General features: G+C 36.9%; 2 protein-coding genes across 12 annotated transcripts; one reads left to right on the forward strand and one right to left on the reverse strand.

The window, feature by feature from the left end:
- The first annotated feature begins 499 nt into the window (after positions 1–499).
- On the forward strand, positions 500–12,073 carry TMEM126A (transmembrane protein 126A). Its single transcript, XM_087868203.1, has 4 exons — positions 500–619; positions 4,135–4,328; positions 5,816–5,930; positions 6,571–12,073. Exons 1-4 carry the CDS (start codon positions 528–530, stop codon positions 6,761–6,763), a joined length of 594 nt encoding a protein of 197 aa, XP_087724329.1. The 5' UTR covers positions 500–527; the 3' UTR covers positions 6,764–12,073.
- On the reverse strand, positions 10,324–15,911 carry CREBZF (CREB/ATF bZIP transcription factor). Of its 11 annotated transcripts, none has more exons than XM_045815575.2 (4): positions 14,549–15,910; positions 14,263–14,340; positions 13,097–13,165; positions 10,324–11,315 (listed from the first exon to the last, which is right to left on the reverse strand). In XM_045815575.2, exons 1-2 carry the CDS (start codon positions 15,640–15,642, stop codon positions 14,325–14,327), a joined length of 1,110 nt encoding a protein of 369 aa, XP_045671531.1. In that variant the 5' UTR covers positions 15,643–15,910; the 3' UTR covers positions 10,324–11,315; positions 13,097–13,165; positions 14,263–14,324. The 11 variants fall into 11 exon arrangements, with proteins under 11 accessions (XP_045671531.1, XP_045671527.1, XP_045671530.1 ...); XM_045815571.2 differs by adding an exon at positions 12,358–12,472 and having other exon boundaries at positions 13,097–14,340; XM_045815569.2 differs by lacking the exon at positions 10,324–11,315 and adding an exon at positions 12,049–12,472.
- Positions 15,912–18,429: the final 2,518 nt, after the last annotated feature.

Raw genomic sequence — 18,429 nt, forward strand, 5'->3', positions numbered from 1 at the left:
TTTATAATGAGGTTAAGCGTATTTTCTGTTTATTGGCTGTTTGTTTCCCTCTTTGTGAAAGTACATGTTCAAACCTTTTGCTAGTTTTTCTGTTGGGTTGCCTGCCTTTTTCTTGATGATGTGCACTTTACATTTTCTGGGTACTAAATGCTCCTTTGTCAGTTATATTGCAGATATTTTCTCCCACACTGGCTTATCTTTATAGTATCTATTGATCAACACAAGTTCTTAATTTTAATATTAGTTTTATGTTCAGTGCTATTTGCAAATTAAGAAATATGTTTAAGGGTTATAAAGATACTCTGTATTTCCTAGAAGCTTTATGGGTTGTTTTTCATGTTCTGGTGTCTGTTTCACTTAGAATATATTTTTTTGGTATGGTGAGTATGCACTGATTTTTCAGATTATCATTCAAACTATAGTTAATTTTTTAAATGAAATATTTAATGGTATTTATAAAGCTTTTTATAAGCCTTTTGTTGTTTTTCTGTAGATATATATTATTGAAAAATATTTTAAGGCTCAAGATGGAAAATCATGAACCAGATGATACTGTCAAGGAAGACTTAATTTTCAATATCATAACCAGAAAAATTAACCAACTCCCAGAAGCAGAAAGGTAAGATTGCTTCTTAATTTAAAAATATTTTTTACCAGGTGGATTTTCAGTATTGGTTCATTATCTCACATTTATTTGGTTGAATATAAATAACATAGAACATCAGAAGGAAACTGAGCTTTTTCTTGCCTTATTGAGAAAACCTGAGACCAAGAAAGATTAACCATTTTGCTTGAAGATGAGGCTAGACTTCATCATGTTTTTGGATCTAATTATATGATCATTCCCATTTATTCCATTTGACTTAGAGTACTGTTAAATGTGAACATTTATGGACTCATCTAAATAACAGACCTTTAAGATGGCTTTTAAACTGTCTTGTCAATGCATTTCTATTATTATGTCTAACGGTCCAAGAGAGTGCTATGTAACACATAACTAGACAATGAATACCAGAGAAATGGGATCATGGCTAAAAGATTTTATCATTAAACAGAAAAAGGCTATATGGGAACCATACTGATATTTGAGGACAACACTGAGTCAACTATAGTGCACTTCCTTAGCAAGAAGACCACTCTGACTAGATTCCATTGAAAGAGAAATTATGAGGCCAAAAAGGATAAAAAAAAAGAGGAGCCAGCCTAGGGAGGGGTTGGAGGGACAGTATCTCAGGCAGAGGGGTTGGCATATGCCCACAGGCTAGCAAAGAGTTGATCATATCTGAGGAACCAGTGTTACTGGAAGTACAGGGAAGTAGGCATAAGGTTGAAGGAACGGGAAGAGTTTTAAGCAGGGAGTAATATGATCCAGCTAACATTTCTAAAGAACATTCCAGTTGCTTTTGGGAAATAGATTTAAGGTAGGAGAGAAAAAAAAAAGACGACCAGTAGGAAAACTCATATAGTAATCTTGGTGAAGTGGTGATGGTACGGGTTTGAAGGATTTGAAATACATTTTGGAATTATAATCTTATTGCCCTAAGTAAATTCCAGTCTTGCTGCCACTTACCCTCTCAATGAGAGAGAACCTATAAACCCAGGGCAGCAATAAGAACTTGGTGAGATTTCATAAGCTGTATGTCCTACAGCTCTTCCCCTACCACACACACATTGTACATCCCTTTTGTTATTTTCCTGAGGTAGATAACAAACTTTTCAAGTACAAGAGGGCCTGTGTTGGGGCGCCTGGATGGCTCAGCCGTTAAGCATCTGCCTTCGGCTCAGGTCATGATCCCAGGGTCCTGGGATCGAGCCCCGCATTGAGCTCCCTGCTCGGTGGGAAGCCTGCTTCTCCCTCTCACACTCCCTTGCTTGTGTTCTCTCTCTCACTGTCTCTGTCAAATAAATAAATAAATCTTTTTAAAAAGGTGGGGGGGCCTGTGTCCATGGTTCCAGGTCAGTAAGGTAGAACGCCAGACAGACATAAGGAATAGAGATGGTGGCAGCTTTGAAAAGAGCAGGCTATATCACTGGTACTTTCACCAAATTAGAATGGAGAAGCAGTGGGGAAATAAGCTGGAACTGCAAAGTAAGCTTTAGTTTGGAAGTAATAAATTGCTCTCAAACACTGGCACCTGAACAGAGCAGATGAGTGTCTCCTTATCTTTGCCTTATTCCCTATTTTCCCATGTTCCTATCTTCTTATACTTGTTCTCCTAAGTTTGAATCCTCACCTCTTCTTGCCTTATCATTTGATATGCTTAATAGTTATTTGAAAAGTCCTTAGGTGTAGAAACTTTAATATCAAACATCTCACTTTCTGAACTACAAAATAATTGTATATACCATATATTTCATTGCCACTTGTTAAATATGATCTTATAGTTCATGTGTTTCATTCATGTGTCTAGTTGTATTAAACGTGTGTGTCTTGCCAAACATTCATGAGTTTCCACTTTTTTGGAAAACTGACTTGCAAAGGAGCTGTTAGATAACAATTTTGTACTTACTGAATTAACTAAATAATGTGACTAAGCCACAGGAAATTAAAATTTGGGAGACCATAAACTTTGCTATTCAGATTCTAGTTGCACTCCTTTTTATTTACATATAAGTTTTTAAAATACTTCACATCAGTATATAACTTATATATTCAAAATAATTATATTAATATAGTAATATATAAAAATGTATATGGGCAAACTATTTACCTTTGAGCATTTGGTTGCTAGGACTAAAATGGAGATAATATGTATTTCACAGGATTGTTATAACAATTTCAGAAGTGCTCAAGTTTCCCATTCCCTCAGTGCCCACAAAAATACATAGATCTTTCACATTCATCTGTTTTCTTTTGTTATTGATTGGTAGGTTCTCTAGGCTCTCCTCACTTTTTAAATATTATCTTGTGTACCCGAAGTTTTTCGACTGCCTCTCTCTTGTACTTCCATTACCATTTCAGTAGATTTCTTTTTTATCTCATGCTCACGTGTCTTTCATCCTCCAATAATAAACTATGAAAATACTGAAGGTAGAAGATAATTTTTTGTGACTTCAGCATCAAGTCTGCTGCATGTAGTAGGTGCTGAATGATTGAATGACAAGCACCATTATGATTGTAAAGTGACAGGTAAGAAAAGTAATGCTTTATACAATTAGAAAGCTCTGTTAGGAATTCCTAGAAAAGCTGTTTTAAGATGAGTGTTAACCATAGAAGTTAGGGGGGTATTGTGTGGCTAGTCTGGCTAAATAAATAATGAGGAATTTAAGAGACTGATGCCTGTGTTGTAGATGGCAAGGCAGGTGGTAAAAAAAAAAAAAAAAAAAAGTGGTAGGCTGAAGAGTTTGGAGTACTTTCAGTATCTAGCATTATTATTTTTTCCAAAACTAAAGAAAGCACAGAATGTGCATTTTAAAACTCATATACACCTTGACTAAAAACCAATTCTACCACTTAGTCACTCAGACATTAATTTATTCATTATTTCAGTGGATTGTTGTAAAGTACCTAGCATAGAGTATCCCTTAAACGTTAGTACTCCTCCACCCCCCATCCTGACTCTAATGCTTCAGGGTAAAGTGAAAGTGAAACATAATTTACTCCACCTTACTGAATGCCTTTTAGGTGTCAGGTGCTATTGAAACCAAGATGAATATATCTTTGTATCCACTATCTTCTAGTTACTTACTTGAAGACTAGTGGGGAAGCCTGACATAAATCAGTGATTGTAAGATAGTACCACCTTATCATCTGTTGTGCTAGACAGGTAAGTATTGGGTATTGTGGGCGCCCAAAGGAGAGGCATTCATATCAGACTCTTCAGAAGCTCTGCCCTGTTACAGTTGGGGGAGAAATTTCTATACTGGTATCTTTTGCAGAATTGCAAAATACATTTAGCAAAATCTGAATGTATCACGCTATCCTTAAGTATTGACCAGTTTCCCTTCAGGCTGCAAATCTGTACGTAAAACACTTTAAAAAGATTTTTGTTTTATGGAGCTATAAGGGATAAATGTTGTATCCTGTTATTCCTAATGTCCTATTGAATCCTATAACATATACCAGAAATGTTGCACAGCTCACAGACAAAATATAGTACCTCCCAAAATTTTCTCTTTTTTGTCACCACTCAGGAATCTGTTTGAACATGGATCAACATATGTTGGACTTAATGCTGGTCTCTGTGGTCTAATAGCAAATAGTCTTTTTCGACGCATCTTAAATGTGACACAGGCTCGTATAGCTGCTGGCTTACCAATGGCAGTGATCCCATTTTTGACTGCGCATGTATCTTACAAAGGTTTTGTAAGTTTACCTCTGAATACAGGTAAATTCTATTTCACCATCACCAGAATTTGCTTTACTATATATAATTTGTACCTTACATTAATCCTTAAATATTAACATCAGGTAGCTAGCTATATGCTGTCATTGTAGTCAGTGCAGGGATAAGACTGAAACTTGCTAGCCTGTGTAAAGTGGCGGCTCATATTAGCAAAGTCTTCAGTACAAGTAAAATACACACATACATGGCAGTTCTAAATACTTTCCTTTTTCTAACTTACCTTTCCCACAGTACTTAAAGTAGGAAATATTCACAAACTTAATGCTGCCTTACTTTTAAAAAAAATTTAGAGAAGTCCCTCAAAAGAGAAAACACTTATAGGAAGAAGAGTCTATTTACATAGTGAATCTCTCAAAGCACTAAATGTATGTACAAGAATTATCAAATATATGGAGACTTGACTTTTGATAGTTTACCGTATGTGGAGATATTGCAGATTTGCCAGACTACTGCAATAAAGTGAATATTGCAGTAAAGTCAAATGATTTTTTGGTTTTCCAGTGCATATAAAAGTTATGTTTACAATATGTTATAGTCTGTTTAAAGGGTGCAATAGTATTATGTCTAAAAAAACCAATGTACATACCTTAAAAAATATTGCTAAAAAATGCTAACCATCATTTGAGCTTCCAGTGTATGGTAATCACTGATTACACATCATGATAACAAATATAATAATAATGAAAAAGTTTGAAATATTATGAGAATTAGCAAAATGTGACAGAGACATGAAGTGGGCAAATGCTGCTGGGAAAATGGTGCCTACAGACTTGACCAAAACAGGGTTGCCACAAACCTTCAATTAAAAAAAAAATGCATTATCTGTGAAGGGCAATAAAGGGCAGCACAGTATGGCTATTCACTACTTTCACATAAAAATATTATTACCACAGATGATGGTGGGATGGAAGAAAGACAGTCCATTTAAATTAAGTGCTGTTCCAAATTGGTTTAAACTGGATGAGTATTTTGCTTACTCCCCATGATCAGTATAGAATTTTTATGACCTAGGGAAACCTATCACCCAGTGAACTGAACAGACTGAGTAAAACATGTTATTAACTTAGCTATTTTTAATATAGCTTACACTAACTTGGAAATGAATAAAAAATTTTATAAAAAGTCACACTATAAAATGTAAAAACATAAGATGAAGTACAAATTATTTTTTAAAAATTCCCATGGATTAAAAGTTTTCTACAGACAGAAATACATTAGCTCAGGTTTGCCAATACAAGTGCAGAAAGGTAAAAGCAGTACAAACTGAGATTAAAAATCCGCTGTCATTTATTCCTGGCTATTTTAGGTTATCTGTACATATAATGATACCTTCGAACATGCCTTATAGATTTGTGTTTGCTGCCTAAAAAATTGAGTATCTGTGACACTTTTAAGATGACCTTGTATTCTTTATATCATGTTTGCTTGACTATCATGACCTTCATTTTCAGAACTGATTTATTTCCTAGGTGATTTGAATTGTGAAACCTGTACCATAACACGGGGTGGATTGGTTGGTCTTGTTTTTGGTGGTCTGTACCCTATTATCTTGGCTATACCTATGAATGGTGGCCTAGCAGCCAGGTAAGATTGTTTTCTCATATTCGGTGAAAAACTTAACAATATTTAAGCTATTACCTAGAAAATGCACAAATTAAAATAGCAGATACATTTTCTGCTTTTTAAGGTGATGTTTTTTAATTTGAAAGAGTTAAGACTTTTTTTTCTTGTAAGTAATATTACTTCTCAAGAATTTGAAAACAGTTCTAGAAGTTGATCCCATCATACTTCTTGCATATGTAGTTTAGGTTCTTTAACTTGCGTACTGAATGCCAACCACAGAGCTACAAACAGTACTATGCCTAACATGATAGGTAATTATATGCTCAGTGTTCTTAGAGTTTGAGCAGTTCCACTAAAGGAAAAGTCCATCACAAAATGTTTGGCTGTAAGCCAGTATAATTCAGTTATTTTCTGACAGAACTCATATCAATCTAAGCTGTATGAGCCTTCAGAGGTGAAATGGAGAAAGGGACAAAAGAAAACAAAAATACAGTTTTAAGGACCAATAGACATCAAAGAGAATAACTGAATTAACTTAATCTTTACCTAAACTACTTTTATCTTTTTATCTTAAGACTTCTCGGGTTAATATATATTATACATGGGTTTGCCATTTGATACACTATGTTTTCTAGAGAACTGTCTCAATGTTTTCTTATAGGTATGAGTCAGCCCCGCTACCAGAGAAAGGAAACATCTTAACTTACTGGACGAGGATTTCTAAGCCTGTCTTTAGAAAGATGTTATTTCCCATTTTGCTCCAGACTATGTTTGCAGCATACCTTGGATCTAGACAATATAAACTAATTATAAAGGCCCTTCAGTTACCTGAACCGGGCCTAGAAATTCAGTGACTGTTAAATGTGTACACAAAAATAAAATTGTTAATGTATGAAGAAGTGTTTGGTGTATGAATAAACATAGACTTTTAATCACATGAGGTACAGTTCTGGGACCTATAACGTAAGGCTACACAGAGCAGCAACCAAAGGCTGAATACTAGTAAGGGCTACCCCCTTAAACAAGAGCATAACTTCTCTAGTTTGCCCAATATTCTCTTCTACTTTGCTTGCTCCACTCCTTTACATAAGCATATTTTGGTCTGTTACAGGAAAAATAACCATACAGCAGGTTTTACTGAAGACCTCATAAAGAATCCAAGCAGGAATGAAAATGAGAGGTGGGGATGAGAATTAGTTCACTACAGCAAATGCTCACTTCGTTTTCCCTATTCAGTTTCCATAGGTATTATTAATCCATAGAAATTTATAACATATTTAACAACCTTCCTCCACAGAGGAATCAATGCCAATAGTCTTGAAAGATGGTAGACTCAGCTACAGCTGATACACTGATATAGCGGATACAGTGATACAATGATACAGCTAACTTCTTCAAGAGTCCTCTTATTTGTCTTTGGAAAGCTATATTCTTGGAAGACTGAGGCAAATTCTACCTTTGAAGCTTCCATTTAGTATGGGACACTGTTTTTGGAATCACCTACCCAGGCCTCTTCAGCTGTGTGATGTTAAGCAAGTTAACCTCTCTGGTCCTCAGTTTCTTCAGTAACCTCACTCAAGATTGGTATTTACATAATATATGGAAGTTGACTAACACAGTAGCCAACATAAATGGTAGCACTTAAATGGTAGCCATACTCGTCCTATTGTTCCTAGTTTTGTTTTCTGAAATACCATACTCTAATATTCCTTGTTTCCCAAGATAGATCATTTAAATTTTTGAAGTGACCTTTTGTGTTCCCCTTTGTAAAACTTTTTATCTCAGTTCTTTAAACCATTTTTTTAGGATCTAAATCAGCATTGTCCAACAGAACTTTACGTGATGATGGAAATGTTTTATACATGACTGACAATATTGACTACTAGCCATATGTGGCTGCTGAGCACCTGAAATGTAACTAGTCCAACTGGATAACTGAATTTTTAAACTAATTTAAATTTTTAGCCACATGTGACTAATGGCTATAGTACTGGCAATATAGATGTAGAGACCAACACTTCCTTATGAAATAAGCCAGTCATATGAAATAAAATAAGTGCCATCCCAGATCATATTCACAAGCATCTTAATTATTCCTTTCAAATATAGTGACATATCTGTTAAATACTCATTTATTCATATATTTTATTCTTATATTTATTCATATAATTACTACTTAATTATATGAAAGGAGAATTTAATTTAGCTTGTCACCTAGAAAAGGCAGCCTCGTAAATGAAACAGGCTTTCAGAGAGCAAGCAGTCCAGCTAAAGATTTTAAAATGCAAATGACATTAACAAAATATTTTAAATTTTTCAGAAAGCAAAGCTGATATTCAACAAGTACCTTAAAATGTATTCCCTAGCAAATTTATATATGAAATGATCCCAATTAGGAGGCAAAAAAATCTATATTTTGCTATGACTATTCTCTGGGTTAGAGAATTAGGGGTGATTTTTCTTTTTGTTTTCTTTCTGAATTTTTTGCTTTCTATAATGAATATGCTTTACTTAAAGCTCTCTGACCCAAAATTACACACTTCTATCTACAGTCTATCATTTTTGTTTAAAGGAGAGTTCTACTTACACAGCAGAGAAAAAAATTAGAAGTTAATTCCTGACTTCAAAAATAAGAAACCCAAATTACTAAATTAGACTCCTTAAAAAAGAATGGTGCTATCAACTTGGATAATTCAAAAGCCACTGACATAACTAAATTGGTAATTTAGTACAAATTGTTTTCTTATGTTTCCTAGCATAATACCATCTATAAATAGAAGAGTTTTCAAGGGTTTCTGTAACCAAAAAGGTTTCTTTTCTAGAATCTGTCCTCTGCCACGTATTTTTTAAATCATCTTTTCAATTAGTAAAAATGGGCAACGTATGCAAAAGACCATATTATTTTACATCTATTGCTACAAATCTACTTTACCAAAATTTTTGGTTGGGGGCAGGTAAATACATACAAACTTGCAATGATCTGTGTTACAATTTAGGGAACAGTTATTTGTAGCTAAGACCTAAAGAACACTGCCTCAGTCATTGGAAGACAGTTTTTAATAGTTCAGTCATACTAAACAAACTAAATCAGTCTTACAATTTACTTGGTGTAGTTATCCAGCCTTAAAGAAGAGGTCTCATACTGTACTTCGGATATTAATTTGTAAACCCTAAACTATAGAACATTAAAAGCCAGAGGGGTCTAGGAAACTGACCTCGGTGGGTATACAGCAAAGATGCAAAATTCAGAGGCACAGGGTAAAGAAAAGTTGGGCCACCAATAAAAATCAAATCTGTGCATATTAACACAACTACACGATTTTTCAAAATGCCATTAGATTGAATATTAAGCAAAATAATTTTCAACAAAAATTATTTTGGGTCAACAAAACTACAAAAATTAAAGTCCACTGTAAACTGGTTTCCTTTTAAAAAGTGGGGAAATGGCTCTACGAAATCTTAAATGTCTATAAATCAGGGAAAGTTTGTAAAAAAGGAATAAAAATACTATTATCAGTAACCAAAGCAATGAAAAAGGCAAAGGCAAGTTCACAAGCAACTTTCTATTAACCTATGTATTTTTTTAAAAATCCATTTTTCTCTAATATTGCATGATTTATATTCCTAATGATAGTTACTTACTTTCTGAATAGAACTTAAATTATCTCCGGTTTAATTTTTCTGCATTTCAGAACAAAGTAAATTACCATTTGTAGTCTACGTCAGAACTGAGAGTAGTCTGGTATTGTAAGACAGTAACAAGTGACTGCCAGAGGATTAAGATATTCAACTTCAAATATGTGAAAAATACTGTGCTGGCCACACAAAACACTCTACAAGTTTCTAATGGAAGACCTCCCCTTTTTGATCCCTAGCTTAGATAGTAACTACCTGGTTTCTGAAGAAAACACAAATATAAACATTTGGGAGGGTCTCAAAACTTCGTATTGATAATGAGTGTGGGAAGTATTTTACTGCCTATTCAACTTTCAAGAATAGCTTAAAAATCTGACTAAATTAGTGAGACCTTAAACAAGTGAACTAGGTGATCACATATTTTTAAAGGTGATTACTCATTATCAGTGAATCACTCTATTCTATCAAAGGAGTAATTGTCACCAACTAGTGTTAACACCATATCTTTGGTTGTAGAATTACAACCAGCTGTAGTGTTTGTACTGTAGGAGCATCCATAGTCAGGCATAAGCCACTGGGCATGCTCTTTGCGGCCATGCATCACACTGACTAAATTTAGATTACAAGAAACAGTGGATTTAATAAGTTTTGTATAATATCATACAATAACCAAACTGTATAGTTATGATAAATCATCCTGGGCCGATGATTTATCCTACCCCTCCCACCTCTCTGATCTGCACACTTCCCAATGAGTCAATAAAATAAAATGACTCAGTCTAGACCAGATGAAAGAATGTATTAACATAATCCAACGAAAATGAAATAAAACAATCCAGAGTTGAGTGTTTTTTCACACTTGTAATAAACTGGAAAAATGTTTCAATTAAGTAAAACAACCATATTATGTGGAAAAAAAAAACCACTCCCCATCATCCAGAATACTAAAGCCCTTACATAACACTAGAGACATTTTAATATATAACAACAGAAACTAGGATACCATTCATTAGAAACCTCAAAATAGTCAAAAAAGTGTCAAGTATTCAGAGAAAACTCAAGAAGCCAAAACCTCAGAATGCAAACATCCTATTACCCTGAATTGCAATTAACTACTCACATATTTAACCATAATCAATTTTTTCAAAGATACACAAGACAAATCAATGCATCTATTTTAAAAAGACTACTCTTTATAGTTAAGGACTTTACATTAACTTTTATATTTTACTCAGCAAGGTCTGCCTGTACTTCAGATTAGCTCTCAAATTCCAGGAAGTAAATACAAACTCATGATATGATTTGTGATCCCTGATGGCCTGTTTATGTAATTCTACTCCACTAAATGTAATTCCATAGAATGTGCTGATTATGTAAAGAATCTAATATTCCTTGATGAAATACTATAGTTCTCTTCTCCAAAGGTTACAATTTTTAAAAGGTATGCAAAGAACTGAGTATCACTCCCATGAAAGACAAAAAAAAAAAAAAAAAAAAGTATAATTTTGTTCCAAAATTAACTTAGTCTCATGTATTTCTATTAAGTCTTTCAAGGATTCCAGAGAATCTTTTCATATCTCCATTTCTGGAAAGTGAAATCTGGAAAGTGAAATCAGTATAGAAGTAATTTGGGAACTTGAAAATGGCATTCATTTTTTTCAGCAGATGCCAAATTTTTGACCGACATGGCTCCCACAATTACTTTGTTACCATCAGTCCAGTCAGTTAACAGGTTGTAGGAAAAGATTCGTTTTTGCAGACACTGCTAAGCTGTTTAAAGAGAAGAAAGAGAGATTAATTTAGTGATTACAAAATGCACAAATATTTAAAATATTTTGAACACTTTTTGTCGGATTATATCAGAGGTGTGACTATATTTTAACAAACGTGGACTTTTTAGTTAGGACTGGTCAAGAAAGTGCAGAAACAGTCAATATGATAGAAATAGGAGGTCAATATGATGTGTTAGTTCAATTAATGTATGAATTCCTGTCACCATCAGAAGACAAATATCAAAAAGTTACCTCTTTACACTAATTCTGTATCATTTTGCCATAGAGGCAATGAGGGAAGAAAGAAAAAAAGGTTCCCCAAATACTAAGTTGTTTTCAACCTCTACAGTAAATAGAGCCAAACCTTAAAATTTCAAAACAATCCATATTATATTCCAGAAATCTCCTTTATCCAACTACTAATCATTCAGAACACAATATTCTAAAAATAGTAAGACAACAGTTTCATATTAATCATAACTTTTTTTAATTAACAAGTAGTGAATAGGACACTTTAAGATATTGTTTACTACATACTGAAATAAACAGATCTGTTGTAAATTCAGAAACCCAAACATTTACAGTAAAATGTGCTTACACATAAATATGATCAAATTTATTTAAAGCCCCTGTTAGATAGGTCCTAAATACATGCAATACCATGTAAAAACAAGACCATGAAGTTGATGTAAAAAATGACAAAATCACTAAGTCACCAAAATTAGAAAAAGAAAAAAAAAAAAAAAGAGAATGAAATGGAAACTAAGAAAAGACACTTAAAACATAAGGAGCCTAACAAAGCAGCTTTAAAAATAGGCGATACTAATCTCCATTTTCAAAAGTTCTTAGTCAAGTATTTCCAAAAACTGCCATTTATAAAATGACATCCTAAAAATCTACACTTGGAATTTTCAAAGCATCCCAATTCAGAAAGCTTTGACTACTGTTTCTCCCCAGCCCCAAACTTCAAATAATGCAGGAAAAGCACTGACATTAGAAGAAAATATTCCAAGGGAATGGTATTTTAGAAAAACACTTACTGCTTCCAGAACCTTTTAAGACCCATAGTCAGCATTAACAACAATCATTTTTCCTATTTTCATCCATTATTTTCCAATGTCATGTTAGAGATGAATAAATTCTTTGAGCCCATAACTGAAAGATCAACAAACCTGGTTTTATTATGACACCATATTTTTGTCATTGGTACTGCACAAAATTATATACAAAGAAATATATACAAAATGTTCAAGTATTAATTAAATTTCAATTCAAGGCTTCTTTTTCAAAAAGCTACATTTAACATATTCCATAGAGATAGCACAAATTAGTCATTTCAAATAATTTTTCCAACTACTTTTGGTTTTTTTAATATATATATATATATATAATTCAGTAGGCACTAAAAATCCATGCAGCTGCATTGTGAGGGGCTTGCTCCTGCACTTAGGTATAAGCAGGTTCATCACTCCAGGTTGTGAATTTGGCTACTACCCATTCATGCTCAAGTGCAGTAGATGATTTTACAAAATATGCTGTAATGCACTGGAAACCAGAGACCGAGTTAGGTCTCAAATCGTGTTATCTAGCAACAAAACATTTACAGTTGTGCAAGAACAAGGATTCCATTTTTATAACCAAATAACAACAAAATAAAACATGTGTAAGATAACTTACATCTTTGGACTGCTGGAAAATACTTTTTTAATTATGAACATTGTAAAATAAAAGACAGCAGAAGCCCTGATATTACCTCTTTTTCCTCATTTCTTATACTACCTTTTAAAATAAAGCAGGAAATGTGGCCAGCAGCTGGTCCCGTCTCTTCTGCCCCAACAGCTGTATCCACTTTAGCACAAAGAAAAACAAGGATGCTAAATATGTATATACTTTATCAAACAGTGATGTTTCACAAAGAATTTCTTAATGCCTCTTACACTGAAGGACACTGTAACTCAATCTATACAACTGGACAATGAATAATACAGTACTTCAAGAGAAGAATATGCCCCATCTTTGGAAAAAGTGTCAATCATGTCCTTAAGTAGCCAGAACCACTCAATTTTCAAAATTATTTTTAAATAGGACAAAAACCTTTGAAATAAGGAGAATAAGATTCTTTGTGAAGCCTCACTTTACACGTTTTCATTCACATTTCACAACCTTCAATACTAATCATACATAAATTTAACCTAAAATTTTAATACAACAAAAGTAAGGTGTTCAACAATTTATTTATAATCAGTGATAGGGTAATCACTGTGCTGGTCCTCAAAGAAACATTTCATTAGCCATTCTTATTCCTCCTTCAATTAATTAACACAGAAATGCATGTTAATTTCCAACTTCTTTAAAGGTGAGATATTAAAATTTTTTTACTCTAAATAGATTGTATTTCTAGATCTCCTACTGAAAACTAAAAGGCATACCCAAATATTTAAGATATTTCTGTCATCTCCAGCAAAATAACTATCACATTTGTGCAAGCCCCAAATACTTATTGTCAACCTCTAAAAAGTTGCTCTAAAACTGGAATTCCAATTTGCACCTTGTACAACTCGGAACTTCCATTCAACTTCACCTGTTTCACTGTCTCCAAACTGTATCTCTATTAGCAGCTTTCAGTGTACAGTGGGAACCGATGTCATCCAAGGCCATGTCCACACTGGGGACAGAAGAGCTAGGTACACGCAAGTCTGAACAAGGGGACACATTAACAGCTATTTCAACCAGAAGAAGCATCTTAAAATACATTATTGACCAGCACAAGTCTGTTTCCAGGGTGGACAGGGCCCAAATTAGATTTCCCCTCCCACCTTCCAAAAAAGAAAAAAGAAAAGAAAAAAAAAAAAAAACCCACACACACACACACAAATTGAGATGTTGCCCATTAAAGTAGACTAAGCAGCAGAGCATGAGCGTTACGTGAAGAGATGGATCCTTACCAGGTTGTGAGGCGGGAACGACTGTTCTGTAACCCCTACAACGGAGCCTGGCAGGAAGGAAATCACCTAAAAAAGAAACTGTCAGAGAGATTTAATAGTCACATGTTATTATTAGGAGTTGGTTACAGTGTCACATTCATGCTTTTAGCTAAACACTTAAAGATTCAATATTACTTTTTCCTCCTCTGAAATGTGTCCAGTGAAGATGTCCCACTAAGGTGTTTTACATGGTGTAAGGGAGTTGAAAGGGGTAAACGCGGATAAAGAGCAGATTACTTGACCCTACATTTTAAGAGAAGACGACGCCTTCCGGGCGCACGCCGAGCAGAACTCCACCGACACCTTATCCTTGTCCACATGAAGACACACTCCTCCCGCTGAGTCGTCCTCTTCCAGCAGGTCCTGCTGCTGCTTTCCCACGGGCAGAGCGTAGTCATGGTCACCGGCGGGCGAGTCTCTGAAGAGCGAGGTGGTCAGCCGCAGTCCCACGCCGCTCAGCCGGCTCAGCAAGCGAGCCAGTCCGGTCTCGTTGGCTAAGACGGCCCGTAGGTAGCGACTCTCCTCCTGCAGTGCCTGTACGCGCTTGCCCAGCTCCCGATTCTCGGCCCGCAGCTCCTGGTTCTCGGCTGCCAGACCCCGGACTCGACTTTCCAGCCCCATCACGTACTCCTTCTTCTTCAGCCGATTAAGACGCGCAGCAGCCGCCGCCGCCTTCCGGGGACTCTTTGTCGCCGCCTGGTTGTTGTCGTTGCCGCTGCTGCAGCCGCCGCCTCCTGGGGACTTTCTCCGCCTCTTTTCGCCGCCGCCACTGTCAGTGCCGCTGCTGCAGCCTCCGATGCCATTTAATAGCCTCTGCAGGAGGTCAGAAAAGCGCTGCATCTCGGCAGCCGCGGCCTCGTCGTCGTCGTCCCCTCTCCACAGGCCGCCGCTATCGGAGCCTCCGCCGGACGATGAGAGAGGCCCAGGCGAGCTGAGCCCGGGCTCCAGGTGCCAGTCTGGTTGCCGGGGGTCCAGCAGATCTGCCAGTTCCAGCCCGGACAGAAAGTCCATGTCCTCCGTCTCCTCCCCGGGGACGCTGGCGATCGCCTCCTCCTCCATTTCCTCCGGCGAGGGCGCGCGCACGGCCACGCCGCCGCGGCCCCCCCTCCCGGCCTCCGACTCGCCCTCGTCGCCGCGCGGCTGTTTGCGGCCGGGAGATCCGGCCGCCGCCGTCTCTTCCTCCTCTGCTGCTGCCGCTGCCGCTGCCGCTGCCGCCGCCGCCGCCGCCGCCCGGGTCAGGTCCGGGGGCAGCAAGCAGGTCGCGGCCGGAGCCGGGCTCTCGCTGCGGGTTGGGGAGTCGCTGCCCGAGGCCGCCAGCAGTTTGGTCAGGCTATGCCTCATGGGGCCCAGCGGCGGGCCCACGTAGGCCCCGGCCCCTCAGACCGGGCCTCGCGGGCCCAAAGGACCCCAGACCCCAGCGCGGGGGGCCAGGAAGCTGCCAGAGCGAAACAGAGGGGAAGGTCCGAATCGCCTCCCACCCCACTTGGCTGGTCGACCCCCCGCGCCGGGGCGGGGGGGAGGGATGGGAGACCGAAGCGGTGAGGCCCAGCGATGACTCGACCGCGCCACCCAGACAACGGCCAGGCCGGAAGTCAGTTGATCTCACCCCAGCCCCTCCCACGGCGTTTCGCGCTCCACTGGGCTCTAGTATCGCGAGAGTTCAGTGAGGTCTGGAATGGGAGTAATTTCAGATTTTCCAGTGATGTCATAGTCCGCAAGCGGCAAAAATAACAACAAATCCTGAATTAATTATTGAGAGACGGTCTACTCTCTCCGCCCTCGCTTCTGAAGCGCCCGTATTCAGGTTTGCACTTGAAGTGAAACCACTGTCTCTCAGAATTGATCTTTTAAATACCAAATTTATGAATAATCTTCAAGTTACCCTGCATTTCCCCGGAATTTTACGACTGGTGATCAGATACCGGTTGAAATTGCTCCTTTCCCCTTCCGTTTGTAATGCAAGATCTTTTCACTCAAACACAGAGTGCTGGGGGGGGAAGGTAAATAAGTTAAGTCATTCATACATAACTTAATTTTTCCAAGTTTTTATTACAATAATTTTATTTAAATGTCTAAGCCGTTTCTGTGTATTTTCTAAACAACAACAAAAACATGGTCTTGTCCTTGTCTGATACGATTGCAAACCCATTTTCTGTGTGTGTTCTGTAGTCGGCGTGATCGTGAGTATGCGTGGGTGCGCACATGCGTGCCAGTCTTTTTGTACTGCCGCTACCTCACGGTGTGTACTGCTGGTTGTGTTAACAGAGGACATTTCGTTGAGTGAATCGTGAATGTGACTTTTTCCTGTTTGTTTTATCTGGGGGGGGGAGGAGAGGGCTCACGAAACTGACATGCTTTTTCTGAAAAGGACTATTGCCGGTTTCCAAATAGAATATTTTCTGGTTTTTCCTGAATGAGCCTGATTTTGTTGCTGTTTTTCATCTACCGGGGTAAAAAGAGTACCTTTAAAATCCCTGTGGTCAGGTTGACAGCCCTGTTGTGTTCTTTTCTCTGTTGTGTTGGCCGTCTTATGAACGTGCTTAGTTTTGATAACCACAGGTTAATTTTTTTTTTTTTACATTTTATATTTTGTTTATACTGGTCAATGTTTCAGGGTCATATTTTTTTTGACATCGACTTTACTTGAAATCATAAAACAAATTCTAATTTGAAAAATAGATATTGAAACGGGCTACGTTATAGAGGCAAACTCTTCTTATAACTGTGGGGTTTCAACTAAATTTCTTACAAGTTCTTTAGAAATTTCAGAAGTTTCTTCCCCTTTAAGTCTTGTGACAATGCTGCGGTCTCTTCTCCATACAAAGAGATAATGAGAGATACATCTCTATCAGGTAGAGTATATAATTTCTTGAAATGGTTTTAACATAAGGTTTTATTGATTCATTTTAAAAATGCTATCTGAAACACATTTTCCTAATTTAACCACAATAGTATCTGTGGCAATTTCTAATGGCTTGCATAAGAAAATTGCCATTTGAGGGATACCTGGGCGTCTCAGTTGATTAAAGGTCTGCCTTCAGCTCAGGTGGTGATCCCAGGGTCCTGGGATCAAGTTCTGTGAGGGCTCCTTGCTCAGCAGGGAGCCTGCTTCTCCCTCTCCCTCTGCCCCTTCCCTGCTTGTGCTCACTCATTCTCTATCTCTCTCTGACAAATAAAATCTAAAAAAGAAAATTGCCATTTGAGATGAATATGTTAGGAAGTATAAATACAGAATATGAAATCTGAGATAACGATTCCCAAAATCAGGTGTATGAAATACTACTCAGGGAGTAATGAATATGTAAATTACCCAAAGATTGGTCCGTTGGTCTGTGTAACATTGGATGTTAAAATTCTAGCAATCCCCTCTAGTGATTCTAGTAATAGTTGGACCATAATAATAGGGTCTCTAAATTTAAACCCCATAGAAAATTAAAGTATCAGTCTCTTTCTCTAGAAGCTTTACTGCATAGGAAATTGCTTCACTGAAGTATTCTAATGTTTTTAATAACCACAGTTTTATATCTTTTATCTGTGTATAATAAAAAGATATATATCAACTTTAAAAATTTCCAAATATTTCACAGAATATGTGAAAGAATAGTACAGTATCCACACTAATTCAGCAATGCTACCTAATATCCAGACTCAACAATTCAACAATTAACATTTGCCATATATGCATTACCTTTTGTAAATGTTTGTAAAATATAATTTTTTTTGCTGAATCATCCCAAAGTTGCAGACAAGACACATCACCCCAACATACTTAAGTATATATCTCTAAGAATAAGAACATTCTCTTTCATAATCTTTACACTATTATCAGGTCTTGAGAAAATTAACAATCATTTACTAATATCTATTATCCATGCCATACTCAAATTTCCTCAGCTTTCCTCAAAATAATCTTTTATAGTGGATACTTTCTTTTGAGCCAGGATCCAATCAAGGGTGACTTATTGCATTTGGCTATGTTTTTGTAGTTTTTTTTCCCCCATTTCTCAGTCTAAAATAGTCCCTTCTATTTTTTTTTTTTAGCTTTTCTTAATATTGGCTTTTTGAAGACACAAGGGCAGTTGTCAAAAAATGCACCATATTCTGGATATGTCTGTTTGCTCTTGGTGT

This window comes from Ursus americanus, chromosome 16 (assembly GCF_024610735.1).
Source record: "Ursus americanus isolate L20-20 chromosome 16, mUrsAme1.1.p, whole genome shotgun sequence".
NCBI lineage: Eukaryota > Metazoa > Chordata > Mammalia > Carnivora > Ursidae > Ursus > Ursus americanus.

Bases quoted from the DNA above. Each gene is read 5' to 3' on its own strand.
- TMEM126A (XM_087868203.1), top strand. From the start codon at position 528: ATGGAAAATCATGAACCAGATGATACTGTCAAGGAAGACTTAATTTTC. The intron at 4,329-5,815 runs GTAAATTCTATT...TTTATTTCCTAG, and splicing joins AAGTTTACCTCTGAATACAG to GTGATTTGAATTGTGAAACC. The intron at 5,931-6,570 runs GTAAGATTGTTT...GTTTTCTTATAG, and splicing joins AATGGTGGCCTAGCAGCCAG to GTATGAGTCAGCCCCGCTAC.
- CREBZF (XM_045815575.2), bottom strand. From the start codon at position 15,642: ATGAGGCATAGCCTGACCAAACTGCTGGCGGCCTCGGGCAGCGACTCC.